At 43.1% G+C, this 22,105-nt stretch overlaps 1 protein-coding gene across 2 annotated transcripts in view; it reads left to right on the top strand.

Annotated features, from left to right (window-relative positions):
- The window catches only part of DIP2C (disco interacting protein 2 homolog C), a 309,984-nt gene that overhangs the window by 145,940 nt on the left and 141,939 nt on the right, over positions 1-22,105 (top strand). Inside the window, exons 2-3 of one of the 2 annotated variants that reach the window (XM_068987609.1) lie at positions 19,265-19,336; positions 20,873-21,040. In XM_068987609.1, the coding sequence (XP_068843710.1) occupies positions 19,265-19,336; positions 20,873-21,040 (240 nt within the window). The remainder of the gene's footprint in view (positions 1-19,264; positions 19,337-20,872; positions 21,041-22,105) is intronic. The other variant, XM_068987610.1, reaches the window with a different exon arrangement.

The following is a 22,105-nucleotide window of genomic DNA, read 5'->3' on the forward strand; positions in this document are numbered from 1 at the left end:
AATTTACTAGGGGAGGGGAGGTCAATTCTGACCCTTCCGTAGATGGTGACCATCAATAGATAAGAGTGGAAAATCTCTGTAACCCCTGAGGGTGGGCTATGATCTGCACAACACAGTTCACATGATCAAGTTAAATCTTTTTAGCTTAAGAAGTATCGGTTCTGAATGGACAAAGACAGCGAGATCTTTTAAGTAAGAAATAAAATGTTTTGGTTGCTTGATGTAAGAGGACAGTTTTGACTTGTTTGCTGATGAGAAATGCAGTTGTGGTTTCCTCTTAATTGAATGGCGGTTCTGGATTAAGCAGTTTTTCTGCTTGGGTTTCCCACTTTGAGAAGGGTCTTGTGTAGCAGAGGACAGGGCTCTGGGGAGAGGAGAGGGGAAGGTGTACCAGCTCCAGCTTGCAGTGCTATGACTGATGGTGATTGTTTACCATTGTGTGAGAGAGGGTGTGAACCTTCATATACTGAAATCAGGTGAGAAACTATGGCTGTGCGATCCCTTTGGGGGTGCTTACATCTTTTTTCATGGCTAAACTCTTATTTGTAGATATCCTGAGAAATAAAGAGTTTAGCCCTCGAGACAACTCCTGTTCACATCTTTTAAAGCTGCCTTCACTGACTGGCAATCAGCATAAGTATGAAAATCAGTCTTGGAGTAGAAGGACATATACTTCAACTGAGTAAATAATAACTATGCATATGTTAAAAATAGTAAATAAAATTATTCCAAGTGTCAGCCGTAAATGGATACGAAATGCAAACCCAGAAGGGTTATTCTTTCAGTATCAAAATTTTAAAAATTTCTGTGACAATTTAACTATGGACAGATTACTATTAAAACTCAGTTGCATTTATAACATTTTCAAGACTTAATTGTTTTACATTGTTTGTTAACTTTTCCTGAGGCATTTTGCATAGTTACAAAATTAATACTAATTTCTTTGCCAGAACTCAGTTCATTTTTCTTAGATCAGAAACCTGAAATAAAATATTTCCTTTCCGTTAAATTGATATTGAACTATGTAACTATCAGTTTGTGAATATGAGAACAAGATTATCTTGTCTCTTTTGTGATAATTATTGCTTCATTGCAACAGAGCAGGGCGAACGCAGCTCTTAGCATGCAGCCATGGTTGTGCATCATGACACTGTTACCAGGTAACAGGTCCTGCTCAGCCATTGGTTGGCAGTGCAGTGGGCCCTGCCCACTGGTAACCAGCTGTCAGTGAGGATCAGTGAGGTGATTCAGCCAATGTGTGGTTGCGAGTGTGGTCATCAGGGGGAGAGTGAGGTGAGAGGGCTTCCTTGGGCTCTCCAAGCCTGTTCCCTGTCCTTGGGCCAGTGGGTGATCTGGGAGGCCAAGGGAACAGGCCGGGGGCTGTGTCCTGCTGGGCTCCAGAGCCCTCAGCAAGGCCACCCACTGGCATGGCCCAGGCCTTAAGGCAGTGGTGAACCTCTCCCCTGTCCTTGTCTCTGTGACCTGATAGCAGCATCAGTCTGCCTGAGTCAGTCTGTGGGAGCTGGTTGCCCCCCCAACTTGGGTGGCCTGAGGAGCCTGAGGGCCAGTTGGTTTGATCACCTGGCTTCCTCAGCGATGACAGCTGGACAGGGTCTGGGGGGGCCCCTGAGGGAGCCACCAGCTGAGATTTGCCACCTCAGCCAGAACAGAGACCTTGAAAGTTGTGCCTTGGGACCTTGCCCTTTCTTGTCAGGACAGAGAATAACATCGATTGGAAGAAATTTACAGGAACATTGTTACCTGACGATGACCTGACCTCAAGAACAAAGGATCTGACACCCAAGAGTTTGCAACAAGTAACCACGCCCCTCCCTTACCTTTTGCTTTAAAAAGGGCTTTGCTGAAAACTTTCAGTAACTTTGGGGTTCTTAAGGTACAGGCCACCCATCTTCTCACATGGCCCTGTAATAAACCTTTCTTGGTTCCAAACTGCAATATTTTAGTATTGTTTGGCCTGTCTGTGCATCAGGCACATGGACCTGGGTTTTCAGTAACAATAATGCTAAATGTTAAAATTATAAGAAGGCTTATTTCTTTGGAAATTAGTATTTACATGCTTGCCAGGTGAGAAATGTTGACAATGTGGACATGAAAAAATTAAATTGCATTCATTTTGTATAGAAAGAAGATGTTAAAAACCCATTTTGCCTTTTGCCACTACTGTGGTTGCTTAGCTACAGAAATGAGGTCATTGTAGGCACTTAGAATCTTATCTTTCACTTCCACAATACTAAGCAAGCATAGTCTCCTACAATTCCAGTACTCAGATTCCTGATTATTAGATGCCGAGAAATAGATGATAATATGCATGAACTTGGCATTTGTCATGTGGGAGTCCCAGCCATACACGGGCTACTAGAGTGGGAATTGCTGGGCCACCAGGCCTGTGATGCACATGGGCTGGGAGCAGTGAAGACAAGAAAATGCTGGCCAGAAAACGGCAGCAGTGCCCTTGAGGGTTGGAGTCTGGGACCCTTAAGAATGAAGAGGAGGCAGATAACTCTGGACTAATCCCTGGGGCCTGTCCCTGGAAAAGCCATCATCTGGCAGGGCCAGGACAGCTGCCCTGGATGGTCTGAGCTTGGCCCTCCCAGCTTTAGCTTTCTTGGCAGCAGCCATTAGCAGAAGTTGTCCCAGAGGCAGGCGGTGAAGATTCTATAGTCAGGGATGGAAGGATGCTGAGAAAATGCTGATGCTCTCACTACCATTGGGTACCAGCAAGCAGGAAATACTTGACCAGCTCCCTTTCCTGAACTGGGCCACAGGTCTGCTGTTTAAACTCCTCAAGCAATCAGTGGAAGCTCAGATTTTGTGAGCAGCAGGGCTGAAGGGAACACTCCTGTTGGTTAGAAGGTCTGGGTAGAATGAGGTGTAAGGAGACAGTGTAGTTCATCAGTGTGGACAGGTGTCCGTAATAGGATTCAGTAGACATCCTTCAGAACCAGTGAGACAGACGGGACCTTTTTCACTCTGATGTGGCTACATTCATGCTGTCCTTGCCCATAGGTGGACATGACAGGGTGTCACTGGGAGCTGGTTCATTTTCCTGTTTTCTAACTCTTTGGAAACTTACAGTTTAAGTACATCTGGCATTAGAGTCTTTACATTGTTGAGCTGGGAAACTTTGCATTCACTGTGTGAACAGGGATTATAGGGCATGGCTTCCGCCTCCTGTGGCCTGCACAACGGATAGCCTGGTGTGAAGTCCTGTCTTCACCATTATTGTTTGCAGGTGCCTGTCTCTTTGCATAAAAGTTTGCTTCTCTTGAAGGTTCCAGTTAGATCCTTTTACTTAACAAGATACTTAAAACTATTGTGCAGATGATACCGTACAAATCTGCCTGCCATCAAGAGTGAATGTGGGTGGGTTTTGTTTGTTTTCCTGTGGTGAATATTTTACTAGTGTAAATACCTGCATGAATGCTAAACACTGAGACGGTTGTCACCTTTCTGCTCATACCCTCTTGGTTATCATTACTGCCTTCCACTTGGAGGGCGTGTCAGGCGCAGTGAAGGGTCAGGGCCACACTGAAGAGTGATGGTTGGTCAAACCCTGCACAGGTATCTGTTGTTTTTGAGTGAAATTAGGTGGATATTTCCATTCTCAAGGGAAATATACACAAACACAACAGAGATAACTTAAAAAACCAAATCTTTTAGCTTATATGAGGTCTAGCAAATTTAGCTTGAAAGTTTACCTTTTTTTCCCTTTAAAGTCATTAATTCAGTAGCTTTTTTTTTTCTGGAAGTCATTAATTCAGTGTCAGAGACTAAATATAGTTCTTTTACCCAAAACTAATCACAAATTCTAAAACCAGTGACTAAAAATGGAATGTTAATTTAGGAATAGTGACCCCGAAGGAAAATACCCAGTATTGGGTACATGTATTTAGAAAGTGTAGTGTAGGACTCTTAAAAGTCACGTGATTTTAACTTACAGTTTTTTAAGTAGTTGGACCCACATTTGTAAGAACACTTAAGTTGTTTGGATACCACTGCAGATAACGTGTGCTCATGTATGTATAAATATTCAGTGTTTTTCTCCCTTTCCTTTAAGAAAACATCAACATTCTTCTGTATCATTATTAATAGTAGAAAGTCATTTTCCCCTTGTAATTAGAAGTTAGTTTTCAGGAAACCTTTATAATTTTTGTGAATTTGGCTTACCTTAATAATATGTCTCTAGGGCAAAAATGAAACCGAAACAAACTAAAACCAGAAATATTTGTGGACTGCATTAAAATTTTTTTAAAAAAATATTTGGCTCCATCGAGTCTGAGTTGCAGCATGTGGAATCTTTAGTTGGGGTGCCTAGACTCTGTAGTGGTGGCACCATGGGCTTAGCTCCACAGCATGTGGGATCTTAGTTCCTCAATCAGAGATCAAACCCGTGTCCTCTGCACTGCTAGGCAGATTCTTAACCACTGGACCACCAGGGACGTCCCTGCACCGCGTTTTAAAGTTTTTAATACCAAAGCCTTAGGAAGGTAAATATTTATGAACAGAAAATGTAAAAGGACCCATTAAAGGCAATAGGTTGTGGCCACGATGCAGGGAAAGGAAATAAAGACAGGCTTTTTCTCGGCTGGGGATGTGTTGCCGACAAGTGTGAGGGCTTGATGGATGGAGAAAGTTGAAAAGCATCGCCTTAATCTTCCCCAGCTCCTGTGCTGCAGCAGCACAGCACAGAAGCAGCCCCACCCTGACATTTCCTCTCTGTTCCCCTCAACAGTGTCTCTTGGACTCCCTTGTTGTTGTTTAGTAGCTAAGTGTGTCTAACTCTTTTGTGACCCAGTGGACTATAGCCCACCAGGCCCCTCTGTCCATGGGATTTCCCAGGCAAGAATACTGGAATGAGTTGCCGTTTACTTCTCCAGGGGATCTTCCCGACCTAGGGATCGAACCCGCATCCCTGGTGTCTCCTGCATTGCAGGCGGTTTCTTTACCACTGTGCCACTTGGGGAGTCTGGGACTCTTGAGATGGCTCATGTATGCTTTAAGAAGGATTGTAGGAGTAGTTGGAGTGTTACTAACTCCTTATTTATGAGGTGCTCACTGTTAGTTGTTTCCTTTAAAAGTTTGGAATTGAAGTTGCTCTTCAAAATACTTGGTAACTGCACCCCCATCCTCTGTTCCTCTGTGAGTCTCTTTCAGGACAGACATAGGTCCAGCAAGGCAGCTGGTCTGTTCCAGTGTCAGCACATGTGTATGTTCGCACTAGAACCTGCTCTCCTGAGCAGGGTTTCACAGCCATGCTCATTCAGTGTTGAATGAATGAATGAATGAATGAATGAATTGAACCTAGCCAGCAGTCATTCACATGTGCTCACATAGAGATATTTAAAAGTGGCTCTAAGTGTTAAGAAACAAAGAGTCTACCTGTTTTCTTTCTATTTGGTAGGTTCTATTTGGGACAGTGAGGGTTTACCGTTTGAAATAGGGGACATTGCAGATATAAGGTGTGATACTTCAGTAATTTTGATTTGTTCCTGTTTTTAGTAGGAAGCTGAAAAGAATTAGGTTAGCTGTCATTTTTTGTTCATTCTTTATGATTTCTTTTTTTTTTTTTAAAGGAAGTTATACCAAGTTATTTAGTTGCAAAGTGAGATAACAGAATGATACTAGGAAAAAAATCTCCATTATCTGTAATTTAGATCAGAGTTTTCTGGCTGTTTTCCTCTGAATTGTCATCCTGTAACTTTCAGATCCTGTTTTTATTTATCCTTTATAATTTAGTCCTAACCAGGATGCTGGTGGTGAATCTGTTACAGTCGGTGCAGGAACTGTGGACTGTTTTCATCCTGGAACTTGCAGGTGGTTCATGCCTGGGATTGCTCTGTGGCATCAAGAGGCTACACCATGTGGGGGATTCTCGACTTTGCCCACCTATAACAGAGGCATTGGGAAGTAGGAATGTCAGCTCGGATTGGGGCGGAGATCCTCCTCCTCAGAATTGCTTTCTTCATGTATCTATCTGAGATGGCTTTTATTTTCCACAGAGCATTTGAACAGATTTCTGTCTAGTGGTGATTTGACAGTGACTTAATACAGTATGGGGCCCTGAGGATAAATATTCTCTGTTGCTCTTTGTAACTCTGCACTGGCAGGCATTGGGGTTGAAGACTTGGGAGTGAGGGCATTTGCAGACACCAGCGGACAAAGGGGTTGAGGTCTTTCTATGTAACTGTCTCTCAGTTCTCAAAATGCTTTTGTCTGTTATCCAGAAGTCGAAAGGAGTTGACTTTTTCATTCTGAGTGTCATTAGGGAACTGGAGTTTTATTATTGGGTGAAGTAATCAGGAAGGGAATGTGCCGTTTGAGTTGGAATTGAAATCAGAATGTTGGGGTGATGGAGGGAAAGTCCCTACAGTGGATTTAGATGGAGTCTTTAATGACTGCTGCTATACTTATATGATATATAGAGAATCTTCATGAAAACCATAGGGAGAAGAACAAAGATTCTTCTTAAAAGGAATTTAAAATATGTTAAAAAACACTACCTAATTTTCTGTACAGCTGTTCACCAGGACCTAAGACAGTTTTCTGCGTAACAGCAGGTTAAGAGCTGGGTCAATTATATTTCTGAATATTACTGAAATTTATTTTTCTCTTTCATCTTGTGCATAAGCCATCATCTCCTCACGTGCTCACTGTCTCCTCCTGGGCTAAAGTGTCACTTGCAGCAAATGATCCTTTCATGGATTTCTAATAATTTGTAAAATAGATGCCTTGGAGCCCCTGATACAAATTCTCTTTCTAATAGTAAAGTAATTTTACTTTGTTTAAAATTAGCATATATTAATAGTAAAATTGACTGTCCAGTTCTATGAATTTTATTGTGCTCTTTGCAAGCTGTTCATCTACTTTATTGAAATGTCTGAGTCTTTGCCAGATTTTAAGTTAGAATGTTATTTGTTAAATACATGGTGTGAAGATATTTTCTCACAGTCACTGGCTGAGGTTCCATTCTCTTGAGTGCCTTTTTTTCAGAAAAAAACTTTACAACTTTTATGAAGTCCACCTTATTTTTTCTTTTACAACTCATGCTTTTAGTGTCATGTCTAAAATTCTTTGTGTACCCCAAATTGAGGATTTCCCCTATGTTTTCCTGTAAAAGTTTTTAGTTTTATGTTTTGCATTTAGAGCTGTCATGCATCTCGAGTTAATTTTTATAGAATATGTAAGGGTTGATTGAGGATGGGTTTGTGTGGTTTTTTCCCTCAAATAGATGGCCAGTTATTCCAGCACCATGTGTAAAAGGCTGTCCTTTCTCTATTAAATTTGTTTTGTGCCTTTGTCAAAATCAGCCATATTTGTGGGAATCTATTTCTGGACCCTGTTCATCTGTATCTTCACCATATTATTTTGATTATTATAACTTTTTGATTATCTTAAAATCAAGCAGGGTGATTTCTCCAACTTTATTCTCCTTTATCAAAACCTATTCTAGTTCCTTTGCCATTTCATATAACTTTTACATTTAGCTTATCTGTATCTACCAAAAAAATATCTCACTAAGATTTTAATTGGAATTGTGTTAAACCTGTACACTAATTGGGGAGAATCGGCATCTTCATTATGTTGAGTTTTTTATTCCACTCAGTCGTGTCCGACTCTTTGCAACCTGTGGACTGTAGCCCACCAGGCTCCTCCGTCCATGGGATTCTCCAGGCAAGAATACTGGAGTGGGTTGCCATTTCCTTCTGGCAACTTCTTTAAAGTTCTGGCATGCTTCTTTAAAAAAATTTTTTATTAGCGTATAATTGATTTACAGTGTTGTTTCTACTGTACAGCAAAGTGAATCAGTTCTACATATATCCATTCTTTTTTAGATTCTTTTCCCATATAGGTTATTACAAAATACTGAGTAGAGTTCCCTGTACTGTACAGCAAGTTCTTATAAGTTACCTGTTTTACATATAGTAGTGTGTGTATATCAGTCACTATTTACAAGGATACTTCTTTGATTTCTTTCATCAGCATTTTGTAGTTCTCAGCATGCAGATCCTTTTGATCCTACAGATCCTGTATGGGTCTTGCATGTTTTATTAGATTTGTACCTAAGTATGTCTCATTTTGGAGAAGGCAATGGCACCCCACTCTAGTACTCTTGCCTGGAAAATCCCATGGACAGAGGAGCCTGGTGGGCTGCAGTCCATGGGGTCGCTAAGAGTCAGACACAACTGAGCGGCTTCACTTTCACTTTTCACTTTCATCCATTGGAGAAGGAAATGGCAACCCACTCCAGTGTTCTTGCCTGGAGAATCCCAGGGACGGGGGAGCCTAGTGGGCTGCCGTTGAAGGGGTTGCACAGAGTCGGACACCACTGAAGCAACTTAGCATGTCTCATTTTGGAGAAGGCAGTGGCACCCCACTCCAGCACTCTTGCCTGGAAAATCCCATGGATGGAAGAGCCTGGTGGGCCACAGTCCATGGGTCGCTAAGAGTCTGACACGACTCAACGACTTCACTTTCATGCATTGGAGAAGGAAATGGCAACCCACTCCAGTGTTCTTTCTGGAAAAGCCCAGGGATGGGGGAACCTGGTGGGCTGCCGTCTGTGGGGTTGCACAGAGTCAGACACGACTAAAGCGACTTAGCAGCATGTCTCATTTACATAACTACTGTAAATGAGATTGTTTTTAAAATTTTAATTCCAAATATCCATTGCTACTATATATTAATGTGGTTTGACTTTGTATGTTGTGATCTTGAGAAAGTCAGTTATTGGTTCTAGGAGTTGATTTTGTAGATTCTTTGGGATTTTCCTTGTAGGTTTTGGTTTGACTGATTTTTCTTTTCCTGTTTTCAGTTTCTTTCATTTCTGCTCTTATTTTTTCCACTCACTTTGGGTTTATTTTGCTTTTTCTATTTTTCTTAAGGTAGAGGTTTAGATTGTTGGCTTGAGACCTTTCCTCTTTCCAGATGGGCACCTGTGGCATTAAAGGTACATGTCTATATCACTGTGTTGGCAATGTTCTACAAAGTCTGGTTTTCATTTTTGTTGAGCTGAATGTATTTTTTGCTTTCCTTTGAGGAGTTATGGCAGTTTTAGGTGTTCTCCAAATCTCATTTTAACTAGTGATCAAGATTAAAGTTCACCCAGTCTTATTTCCTGTATTGGCTCTGTAACATTTTCACATTCCATGCTCTGACCAGAGAATGACAGTAGCTGAGCTTATCAGGGAGTTGGTTGATGTGTGGTATGTGATGATGTGAAAGGTATTACCAAGTGGGAATTTGAATTTAAGTGCCAAGGACTGGAAGCATGCTGGGCATGTAAGGGACAGAAGAGTTACTGCAGAGGTGTGAACACAGTTGTGCATCCTTGGCACTGTGCTTGCACACTGAGTTAGGTCGTTGCTGTTTCACCTGTGCGTTTCTGCCCTGACTCGTGGCTAGTCTGAATTGCTTTCTCTCCAAGCTGGTTTGCCACATTAGCACATTTTCACATTATCTTTGCAGTTGATTCAGACTTTGATTACTCATCATTTTCTTATTTTAAATGAAAGATTTTTTCCTTATTCTTGGACTGTATGGTTCACATATTAGAATATGCATGTTATTTTATAAAGATTACCTCTAAATACACATGTACTTGAATATCCAGCAGATGGTTGATTGCAACTCTAGGGCACGGATCATTGTTTATAGTGCCTCCTCCAATGACACATCAGTGGGTAGAGGATTGTATACATTATGCTTCCTTATTTACCTTTTGAATAAGTATATTATTAAGAATTGCCACTTAATCAAAGTTGGGCAAAATGTTTAGAAAACATTTCTGTAAGTTAGAAGTTTTATACTGTCATGGTTATTATTATTTAGGTAGTGGATTCATCAAAACTTTATCCTACACATTATGTGCCAAGGTTGTCCAGATGTGTTACTCCCAATAGTTCAGGGTGATTTTGATCTTGAAAGTGATTTTGTGCACAAGAAGCCTCAGAGCTTTTGTTGGAGTGTTTCCTGCAGCTCATTAGTCTTACAAAAAGAAGTAACCATTATACAAACTAGCTCAAAATAACTAGCTTACTACATGTCTTATGTATAGAAATATTTAAAGACATATTTATATATTCACATTCATATAATTTGAAGATAAAATAATATAAAAATCCTAGAATATTCTGCATCTTGCAAAACTAAGGGAAATAATATTCATTCATTTTAATGTTTCTAATAAAATATTTGTCTCCATTTTATTCCTGTTACTTGTCCAGATGGGGCAGTTTGTTTAAGACAGTTCCTGGACTCATTAATTTAGTCAGCCCTTTATATATACCTTTAAGCATGTTTTAAAAGTGAGAATATAACAGTTATTTAGTCTTTCTTTCAGCAGTGTTTAGGGACTGTATCTGTTTCTGGCACATGGTAGGATCTCGATGAATGAGTAAATGAATGCAAAAATGAAAGTCAGGGTCACTTCCATCGCATTTGGAAATTTTGAGGTAAAGCTTAGGAATGAGTATGAAGCTAATTCAATAAAGGCCAAGTGAAAGTTGTATTTTATAGTCATTTCAGAGCTCATTCAGCATTGGGCAGTAGTAGTGTGCTCTTCAGATCCTGGATTTCCAGAAGATCAGAGTGCAATGTTTTATCCTCTTTGGTAGAAGAAGCAGAGAGCTGTGGTGGCTCCTCATTTCAAAGAGGAAAGCCAGACCTACATCGCCTTGCCTTTTGACATGCTGGCCAGCATCTTGGGCTTCCTGAAGCTGCCGGGGCCCCTGCTGGTGGAATAGACACCACAGGCCGCAGGGGATAGAATCGTGCATCCCTGTGTCGTATGTCATATGTCCCTGGGGCCCAGGACATATTGAAATGTGCTTTATCAGAGGGTCAGGATGATGAAAATCACAGAATGCTGGTGAAAGAGATCAGAGAGTTAAATACCTTGTTCACAGATCAGATGATGCAGTGTGTAAAGATGTCAGTTCTCCCTAAACTGACACATGAATTTAAGAGAACTCCTATCAAAGCAGTTTGCTTAGCAAAGTTTGTGGTAGCTACCACAGACATTTCCTAGAATTTATGTGGAGAGGGAAAGGCCCTCAAACACCCCAAACAACTTTGACAAAGAAGAGTAAAGTAGGAGAATCATTCTTTTCAGTGCTAAGTCTTCCTGAGTAGCCACAGTTGTCAACAGTGTGTGTTAGACCCACAGTGCAGTGGAATGGGATGGGGGACTCAGACCTATACAAAATGCCCAATTTTTGACCAAGAAGCAAAACGAATTCAGTGGTGGTGAAGGGATGATCTTTCCCATAAATCACATTGGAGCAATTGGACATCCATAGACCAATAATAATAATGATAATCTAGACCTGAATCCCACATCTTGTACAAAAATTGACTTAAGTCTCATAGATCTCAGTGTAAAATGTAAAACGACAAAATGTCTAGCAAAAAAGAAATCTTCAAGTCCGATGGTGAAGCAAAGCATTCTTAGATTGAAACTAGAAGCACAATCCCTAAAATGAAGAGTGGGTAAATTGGATTCATCAAGATGAAAACTTCTGCTCTGTGGAAGACTCTGCAAGAGAAAGAGAAGAGGCCCCTGTGTTTGTTGACATGCACGCCCCCTCCCGACTTTTGACACTTGTCAGAGTGTCTGACACTTGACAAGTGTGAGAGTTAAGTGATAGCATCTGGGCATTACTGGCTAGAGTTATGATTTCAACATAGTGCATTTTTAAAATACATATTATTTTCTCTGGTCATGCATTTACAAAATGTTTTGAGAAACTTTTTGGTTATTGACATAAACATGAAAATCTGAGCAATGTTAATATGTAGTTCTTGAGAATTTTTTCCATTATACTGAGTATTTGAATAAGTCCTGGTGATTTTATAATCCTAGAGATTATATTCAAGCCTGGTAGGTAGGCTACAGTCCATGGGTCACAGAGTCAGACATGACTTAGCGACTGAACAACAGCCTTACTTAAAGGATGTTTTATGAAACTCCAATTTCTAAGTTTTACATGGAAAATACAACATAAACCTGAGAAAGATGAATGATAACTCCAGCAGTACATATATTATAGTAACAAAGGAAAACATAATGAACTGTGAAGTGATACCATATTGTGAGACACGGGCCCAGGCTCTGGAAGGACATGAAGGCCCGGCTGATGGGTTTACCCTCAATCCTGAGAGCCGTGAACAGCCTCCTCCATGCTGCAAGGATGAGGTTATGCAGTCTCACCACCCTCTTAAGTGGGAAGTCAGTCTGGCTGTGGGTGCAGAGGACTGAGATCCGGAGCTGTGAGCGGCTGTGTAGGCGATGCAGGGAGAGCTGATAGCATCTGGGATTTGGTGACGGTGGCAGGGGTGAAAGAGAAGTGCACGGATGCCTAAGAGGTTGGGCTTAAGAGTTTCCTCAGGGTTTCTGATAGCTCCATTATCTGCTATCTTCCATCTGGCTCCCCTGGAGCCATCACGCTCTTGGCTTGCCCTGCCGCCTGCCTGCTGAGCTTGGAATTCTTCCTGTGCAGCTGGAGCAGGAGCTGCGCCTGAGAGCCTGGTGTATCCCTCACAAGTTTGCCCTTGTGATAGATGCCACACAAGTATGTGCTGGGTCTTTAAACTGTGTTTTATTCCCTACTCCGTGCTTTCTGAGACATTTCACTTTCTGTATATTCGATCTTTTCAACTATGGTGGAAGGTAATAGGTGTTATTTACCGATATTTTGTTACTGAGAAAGATGAGACCCAGAGAAATTAGTTGATGTGCGGACCCCCCAGTTTATGTTTAAGGTGAGGAGAGGTCCCTGGTCTGCCTGCTTCTCCTCCCCTGGACAGGTGGGTTCTTGCCAGGACAGCAGAATCTATGCGGAAAAGATGACAGACGCTGCCTTCAGCAGCTAGGCGCGAGGGAGAAGGCTGTCAAGGGTGCTCCCTAAGCCTTATAAAGCCATTGGCTTAGGAGAGAGGCATTCTGAAGGTTCCTGACAGCCATAAAATTCCAAACATGGAAATGATTGCTTTGTTAAATAAAGCATTCGTTCCAGCATTAAATAATAAAATAAACTCCTGACACCAAGAATGGAAACCGTCCCTGTTAGGCTGATCTGTTTCCCTGGTGCTGACCCAGCCATGTGGTGGCTCACATACTACCCTCCTGGGGGCACTGCTGGCTCTGCAGGTTTCCCTGTTCTGAACAGAGGCCCGCAGGGCTCCGCAGATTCCCCTGAGTCTGACTGTGCCAGAATGAAGCCAGGACGGAAGAAGAAAGGAGCTGCAGTGTCGTCTCCCTCCTTGCATTTCCTGGGCCAGTTTTTCCTTCATTTTCTTAATACTCAGGGTTTGCCTGAAAACTCTTGACTACAGTATAAATAGGAAAAAGACTGGGAAGGAGAATGATTTCTGAGTCAGTGAGATTCAACCACATGTTGGGGGCTTCACTTGACATGCATTTTCAGTTGAGACTTTTGACTTGACTGTAAATCTCTCTTTTCTTTGTTACAGAACACATATGAGAACTTTAATTTCTACTGTTGAAATTCTCAATTTTATGGAACTCCTTGTCCAGGAATAGTAATATAAATAACTTTTGATAAAGTATTAATAGAAACTGTCTCAAAAAACTACTTTTATTTTCTCTTCACTGAGGTTACAGATGATTCCTGCATTTACTTTTCTGTCCTATATCTTATTTCTGAAATGAAAGAGTTAAATGGGTGTCTTGAGTATCAAAACATGGAAAATAGCTCTTTAGGATTTTGTATGGAAAATTCTCAAGCAAGGCATCCTGCAGCCTGTGTCCTTCAACATCAGCAGCTAAATGCTCCTTTTCAAGGAGCAAAATGTTGTAGATGCAGCGTGTGGAAGTGATCTGCACGTTTCCTTGATACAGTGTTCTTTTAACTTCCAGGTTGAAAGAATACTAATGAACCTGCCATAAACCATGGAACAGTCTTTGTAGATTGATAGGTTTTAACAACGTCTTGCTTAGAAATGTGGTGTGGAGCACGGTTCCTCTTGTAGTGTTTCTTCCTTGAGTTTGCAAGTTTCACCCTGAAGAGTGTGTGCTCATTACAGATCGAGAGGGAGGAGCAGAGGGGAGGAATAGCCAACTGATCCTTTAGCTTAAGTGGACGTAAAGTGTAGAGAAACATTTTGTGTTTCCATGGTGACATCATGGCCTTGATTGTAGGTAGGTCAACCTCAGGCAGAAACCAAGGAGCTGCTCTAGGTGGGTTTAGTTGTGTGTAAAGCTGGCCAGCATCAGTCTTTCCTAGAACCTTCTTTAACCCATCCTGCTTCCTTCTCTCAGCCATCTAGGCTTCCAGTTTCTCTCTTCCATCTCTAGCCACCTACCTATCTTACTGTATTTTCCCAAGATCCTCATTGTTTGAACACAAGATCCCCCTATGTATATAAACTTGCAGTAACTTTGACATAAATAATCTGATGGACCTCTGTCTATCAGATGCTGAAGTAGCCCCAGAGTTAAAAAATAACTGAACTTTATGTGTGAAAAATGAAATGCAGTGAGGATGTGTCAGCTCTGATGCCAGGGTCCAGGCACCTGAGGAACCTGCCCTTGTTGCAGATGCTAGATCCATTGTGTGACAGTGAGCCAGGCCGGTGTCTCACACACTTGAATGATGGAGTAATCCTCGATTTCCCTGCCTTTCTCGATGTGGCCACTAAACAGTTAAGTAATCACCAGCCATTTTCCCTGATTTTGAATGCAGTGTCTATCCAGTCACCATTTGAAGTCCCTCTGTATGCTGGTGTCTGCGGCTCATTTGTGACTAACTCCATCAACACATAGTCCTGGTCTGTAGAACAGTGGGGTCACACTTGGTTCTTTAGGACACTGACCCATGAAGGTGTCACAGCGTGGCTTGGAAGGTAAGCCACTTGTATGTGTTACAAAAAAAAAACAACAACACAAAAACACTGTGAGCAGCCATCCGAAGCCTCATGAGACTTGTGCAGAATTCCGTGTGGCCTGGGGTATTAGTGAGAGAGGGCAGGGATGGGGGCATGGAAACAGGCGGTGGGGTGCGAGGGTTCCTAGTCAGGCGGAGAACTGGGCAGGACATCAGGTAGTGAGAATTCTGACCAGTGGTCACATAGGGAGGCTTGAGTGAAAACTCCAGGTGTGGTTTCTATGGGAAAAGTTTTGGAGTTAGACAAAGGTTCTTTTCTTTTTTGATTTGAGGCCCTGGGCGAGAAACAAATACAGTTTGCACCTTGACTGCTTACCTGTAAAATCAGTGGTTATAAGGATTAAAACAGATTACTTAGGACATGTAGGAGGGGGCTCAGTAGTTTATACTTCTGGCTTTGCAGGCTGCACAGTGTGTGTTGTGGTGCTTACCAGGGAGCATGACTGTGTGCCAGTAAAATTTTATTTCCAAAAACAACTCACAGGCTGGATTTGTAGTTAGCCAACCTGTGATTTAGACAAAATTCATGGCGTGTAGAAGTCATTCAGTAAATAGTGTTTCCCTTTCCCTGAGCTTGGTTTGGAGAGATGATAGCACCCTGGGATTCCCGAGTCGTGTCTGCAGGTTCTCCGAGCTGACTGCTTCATGCCAGCATGTAGTAGTGGAGCTAAAATAGAACACCTGTGTGGAAGTCCTGACTCCGCCTCCCACCTAGCTTTCTGAGTCTGTGGGATTAGGAACCTGTGTGGAGGCCTCTGTGAGGCCAACCTTAACATCTCCCCTTTAAAGAAGAGCTGTGGCTTCATGCCGAAAAGTGCCTGTTTTGCTTTGGGCCAAGATCTTTAGCAGCTGGAGCTTTCCAGAGTGAGGGTGAAGAGTCAGTGTCCTCTAAGGTGACTTCTAAGGTTGGCTTCAAGGGAGGGGACCTCTGCCCCTCTCCTCCCTCCCACCCACCATGTACTTACATGTTCATCTGGGGAATTTTTAGAACTTGAGCTGAACTTTGAATCTTTCTCCTAGCTTGTTTAAGTGGCTGAGGATCAAGTATGTGTCTGCGTTTACTAGTGGGATTTTTCTCTTTCCTACAGATCCTTTTTGTGTAGCCTTTTTTCTTCCACTAAGAGAAGATCCTTTAACATTTTTTTTAGTGTAGGTTCAGTATTGATGAACTCTTTTGAGTTTTTGCTTCTCTGAGAAGTTGTTTTTTTTAAAAAAAATTTTATTCGATTCTGAATGATAATCTTGCTGGGTAGAATACTGTAGGTTGCAAGAGTTTTTACCTTTCAGCACTTGATATGTATCATACTACTCCCTTCTGGCCTGCAGAGTTTCTGCTGAAAAATCAGCTGATAGCCTTATGGGGGTTCCCTTGAATGTGACTCCTTGTTTTCCTCTTGCTGCTTTTGGAATCCTCTTTATCTGTAACTTTTGCCCTTTTGATTATGACATGTCTTGGTGTGGGTCTCTGAGTTCATCTCATTTGGGATGGAACCCTTCATGCTTCGTCTTCCTGTATATATTTCCTTTTTCAGTTTTGGGAAGTTTCCAGCCATAATTTCATCAGATACATATTTTACCCTCTTCTCTGTCTCTTCTTCTGGAACCTCTATAATATGGTGGTTAATGTGCTTGATGTTGTCCCAGAGGCCATTTAAACTGTTCTCATTTTAAAATTTGCCTTTCTTTTTACTGTTCTTATAATGTGTGATTTCCATTGTTCTGTCTTCCAGATCATTACATGTTCCTCTGTATCACCTAATCTGCTTTTCTTTCCTTCTATTGTGTTTTTCATTTCACTTACTGTATTCTTCAGTTCTGACTGATTCTTTTTTAAAAAAAAAATTTTTTTTCTAGTTCCTTGTTAAAATTCTCACTGTGTTCATGTGTTTCTTTCCCAAGTTTAGTTAGGATTCTTATTGCTAATGCTTTGAATTCTTTATCTGTTAAACTGTTTATTTTTGCTTCATTACTTGTGAGCACAAGTCCTGTCTTCCCAGGCTGTGCTGGCAGCTCTGGCCTTGGTAGCAGGAGGGGCTGGAGGTGGAAGGGTGAGGCCTGGAGCCTCGTGTGAGCTGGCCTTACCCCCTGCTCCCCTCTGCTTGGTGACATCACCACCCTGTGGAGTGGGCAAGGGTCCCAGGTTCCTGGAGCAGAAGCCCAGAGGGTTAAGTCTGAGCCCACTCTGTTCCCTTTAAGTGTATGTTTCCCCCATCCCGGCATCGGGCCCCTCACCCAGCAATGCTGAATCAAGAGGTGCCTGTGTGGGCTCTCAGCAGCGTTGAGGGGTGCAGCTCCAGACAGAGGTCGGGCTGACTTACCACCTGTGTAAGCGCCAGCAGTGGGGCCACTACCCTGCTCAGTCACTGCTTCGGGTCTGCGCCGCTCTGAGTCTCACAGCCAGACCCTCTCCGCATTGAGAAGCAGGCGGGACTGGGCTCAGGCTGTGAAAAATGGGCAGTGGCTAGAGCAGCCTTCATGGCTAGACCAGTCATCCTTGGGGTCAAGCCAGCTGTGCAGCTCACCATGGAGCCCAGGCTTCCCACAGCCCTCCTGCTAGTCCGCAGGCCCTCCAGCCAGCCAGGGTGCTCGTCTTGCTGTCAGACCCCAGGATCAGGGCACCGATCTGTGGCTGAACTGTCTGCTCCTCAGGACAGAGCTCCGTTCCTGTGACCTTCCCATTCCACGCAGCTGTTCCCTGGTATATAGGTCCTGACCTGATCACTTCTTTTGCCTTCCTACCCTGTTCCATGTGGATTGATCTTACAGCCTCAGTTGTACTGCATGCAGTCTTTCTGCCAGTCTCTGGTTAGTTTTCAGTGAGAATTGCTCCACGTGGAGATATGTTTTAGAATTTTCATGGTGGGAGGTGAGCTCTACATCTTCCTACTCTGCTGTCTTGATCTCCTCCTCACAACTGAGCTGAACTTTAGGTGAAGAACAAGCCAGAAGGGGCTAGTTCACCAGACTAGGACTCAATTGCAGGACTGTGCAGAGCACCTGTGAGATTGACTGGGAAGGGAGGGACTGAGGGAAACACCAGGTAAAGAATAGGTACCTGCCATGCTCAGGTGACCTTCTGGCAGGCTGGTATGTGATTTTCCCACCAGCACACCCTCCTGCAAGTGCTCCGTCTCCTGCCACGTGCTTAACATTTTCCTCTGGGCATTCCCTCTGCGGGAGGGAGCAAGCTGGTTTTGAATTTATAAAATGCTGAGCAGCAGCACAGTTAGCGCAGAAACTAGCATTCTTACAGGTTTATTGTCTTCAAAGAATGGTCAGTTTGTTTTAGCATCAAAAATGCTCAATAGTCAATGGGGGATATTTCTTCCTATATCTGTATTGTTTACAGCTCTGTATACAGAGACTAGTCATGAGTTCTGTGGGCTGGAGTGGACTGCTGGGAACAGTGGTGGCCCAGGCGGTTCTTGGCCCCAGGGTGCCTCTGGATTGATTGGACGTAGCAAGCCTCACCACCAGGAAAAGCAGGCTTAGCAACTTGTGTGTGACTCACAACAACTTTTCATTTGTTTGCTGTATTTTTGTTAAAACTTTAATATTTAGCTGATTTAGGAATGATGGTTTGGTCAGAATATTAGGGGAAAAATTGAGTTTCAGAAAAATTCAGTGGCACAAATCAGCATTTGGGGTATGTCCGAGATTGTAATTGGGAAAGGCTGTTGCAGGTCATAAAGGTTATCTGTCCCAGGTACTTGGCAACCTAGCAATGAACGATCCTTGACTCTCTGGCTTTAGCAATTTAATTCCTGTTTTAATTGTAAACATCTTATTCATATATTTTGGATTCCAGAGGCCGTATGTCCTCTTTGTTTTTATCTACCTGTTTTTGGCTTTAGACACTTATTTTCAAAACTGTCCCAGTGTATAGTCCTTGGAACTGACATGTCTGATAAGTAAAAAAAAAAAAAAAATCTCCTTAACGAAGGAAGATGCTCATTATTGGTGGTTTTGGCCAGCTCTCACTGGGGTAGACACCTGCAGAATCCGTTGTTGATTAAGTTAGTGAGCGCTGTGTAGATCAGGGAGGTTTCCTGCCCTGCAGATGTGAATAAGATTGCAATACTCTTAATTCTGGACTCCATCAGAGCCAAAACCTTGTGAGAAGGGGCCAGAGACCAGTGTGTGCATGTGCTGTAAAGGGTTTTATGTAACTTAAATGAATGTTTGCAAGCAGAAGAAAAGTCAAGGTGAATGATGTAAAGTGCTTTCTTCTTAAATTATAAGGAAACAGAAGACACCTGCATGCATGACTGTGTCTTCTTAGTTGAGTGCTCAGCTCTACCAGTGAAAGCATTCTGAACTTCCCTTTCCTTCTCTTACAGGTGACATCACACAGAAAGGATATGAAAAGAAGAGATCAAAATTGATTGGAGCCTACCTGCCCCAGCCTCCGAGTATGTAAACCTTGCTGAGTAGCACAAGGTGTCCAGTTTTAAGAGTTAACTGCAACTCCTGAGAGAACAGCTGAGCACCAGTCCTCCCCTAGTCCCCAGACTGCATGCGGATCAGGCCCTTGAGGTGGCACCAACCCCACACAACTCCTTGTGTGACTGCAGCATATTTTGTGAATTCAGAAGACACATAGGAATTTTCTGTGAAGGTGCCAGATAATTGTAATAGGTATTCATCCACAGAGGAAAATAATATGTTTGATTACTTTAAAATATTCTAATCATAAAAAAATATAAGAACGTTTATGGTTTAAGCATGAATTTTGGCTTAGTTAAAATTATTGATAATGGTTTAAGTTACTCAACAGTTTTTGTTAACTTCATTAGTGTGGGTTGGGGGAGGCAAATTGAGAAAATGATGTAACATCCTGCCTGGGATTTTGAAATCGTAAAGGTTGGTTAGTTGTTTTTTGAAACATGATTGTCTGCATTATGAATTCTCAACCAAGTACAAGTTCTGTTTAATTCTGTGGTTTTCACACATGCAAGTACATAGGATTCTACACTTGAGCTGATTCTGTACATTTCAGGGAAAGGAGGGAGACCCTGGGCTGCAGGTGTTAACACCTCTGTTCTGAGGGCAACCTTGAGAATTTTCTGGGCATCAGGAAGGGCTTAATGCTAACACAAGTCCTCCAGGAGGTAGGATAGCAGCAGAAATGGACTCTGCAGTGTTCACTGTTGGCGCAGATGTAAAGCCATGCTGAGATGTTCTAGCTAGAAGAGCTTCAGCTCCACATGTGCAGGCCTTTTGGCTCCCTGGGCTGTGACATGGCCTCCAGTGTTGGGGGCTAGGGGGTATGTCCTCATCTCGAGCTCACCTTCTAGGACATTTGTGTTGAGTATGCTGCTTTTTTAGCCTTGTTTGATTTTGTGTGGTTTCTTTCTTTCCTTGGAGCTTAAGAAAGTTAATGTAACGATTGGCTGGCTGTGCAGGGCTGCCTTAGCTGGCGACCTGGGTTTTCTTGCTATCTGGTCTGTAAAAGGAAGGAGCTATGTGCTGTCTGAGTGGATGGAAGAGCAGTGTGTTGTCTGGCTGACCCCGTGTGTGAGAGCTTTAGAGAACACACGGGGGCAGACAGCTAGGTGTGGTCTCCCCGCTTTCCTTCTCATCCTCCAGCAGAACTGCTGGGATGACTTCCTATCTGCAGGTGGCCCTTCGTGGTTTTGGAGGAAGGCTGGTGGGGAGGCGGTAGGTCCTTGTGTTTGCTAGATTTTATTTTCTGTGCCTTACCAAACAAAAGTGAAACAGAAGCAGTTCTGTGTATTCCCAGGAGACGGCTCTGGGAGATGGAGCCTCTACAGTCCCAGGACAAGGCTGACCCGCATTGCTGGGCGCTGAGGGTGGCCCTGTGTGACGTGGTCCCCTTGGTGTTTTTTGTGCTGTTCTGCATGGGGTCGGCAGCTCTGCTCGGCGCTGTAACAAATTAAAAAAAAACTAAAGTTTGAATTAATTAGTTTTTTTTCAACTTGTTACAGCAGCGAATGGAGCTGCCGTGGTCCGGTGTAGACTGCAGCACAGTGAAGGAGCCCCGAGAAGAATGCTGCAGGCTGGCAACATCGGGGTGTGTGACATCCGAGACGCCGCGGTCAGAGAGCGGGCGGCCAGCACCGCAGGAAACCGGCCACTGTTTTACTTTCGTTTCGGTGAGCGCACTTAACTGAGAGAGATCCCACGGCAGGGCACGTTTGCAGTGGACTGTCTGCCTGATGCCATTCTAAACAGAAGTGTAGGGCTGAGCCTTGGGGGAACCTAGGAGGTCATGTTTCTCAGCCCCATCCTCCATTTCAGCTCATTCAACTTACCGAGGCTTCAGAGCTCCTCAGGCACAGAGCTTGTCACAGGCCCTGGACCCTGATTATCCTGCTGATTCAGGGCCCAGGTCTGAGTGTTTTATATTAAAATATAATACTCAGTTTTTGCAACCATATTTTCACAGCTGGAGCACCACTTAAAAAACACTTAGGAAAGAAGAATCCATGACGGATCATACAGTTTTTTCTTAAAATTGTTGATCTTCACTGACCTTTGTCTCATAGTCAGAGACTTGGGTGAGGATGAGCTCTAGTGTACCCTGGCCCTTGAGATCTGTTTCAGGAAGTGAGGTCCATAGCTCCATTATATTCCTATCTCCAGAGGGTAGTCACAGAGTTTTGAAATTGAAAAATTGAACCGGTTCATCACAGAGTGATGATTCTATTCAGAGGTCAAAATTATTTAAGTGAACAATATTTTGAATATAAGAAGCTCAGAAAGATGAGTTCAGTGCACCTTTTAGTACAATAAGGAATAAGCATAAACGCAAATAAAAGACATTGAGAATCATGTACAGATAATAAGCTGTGTGCCACAGTTGATCCCCAGGATCTTAGGCGAGGACACACAGCCTGGTCTCCCCTCTGTGCCTCTGCTGTCCTCTCCAGGCCAGCTTGCTAACAGGCATGAGGCATGTCCTTGTGGGCAGAAGTGGAGCATTGATGGGCAGGTGGCAGACTTAGGCCTTAGCTGCTAGGCCCCGTCACAGTTTCTGTTTGCCTCCCGCTCCTATGGACGCATGAGGCTGAGAGCGCTACTGGGGAATGCTGGTCCGTGGGCCTCCTGCCCTACCATCCCCAGCCGGGAAGGAGAAGGCAGGTTCACGGGGGATGCTGGGATCAGGAAGCTGGATGCCCAGATAGTTGTACAGTTCTTATGCTGATTTGTATGCTGAG

Source organism: Capricornis sumatraensis, chromosome 15 (assembly GCF_032405125.1).
Source record: "Capricornis sumatraensis isolate serow.1 chromosome 15, serow.2, whole genome shotgun sequence".
Taxonomy (NCBI): Eukaryota; Metazoa; Chordata; class Mammalia; order Artiodactyla; family Bovidae; genus Capricornis; species Capricornis sumatraensis.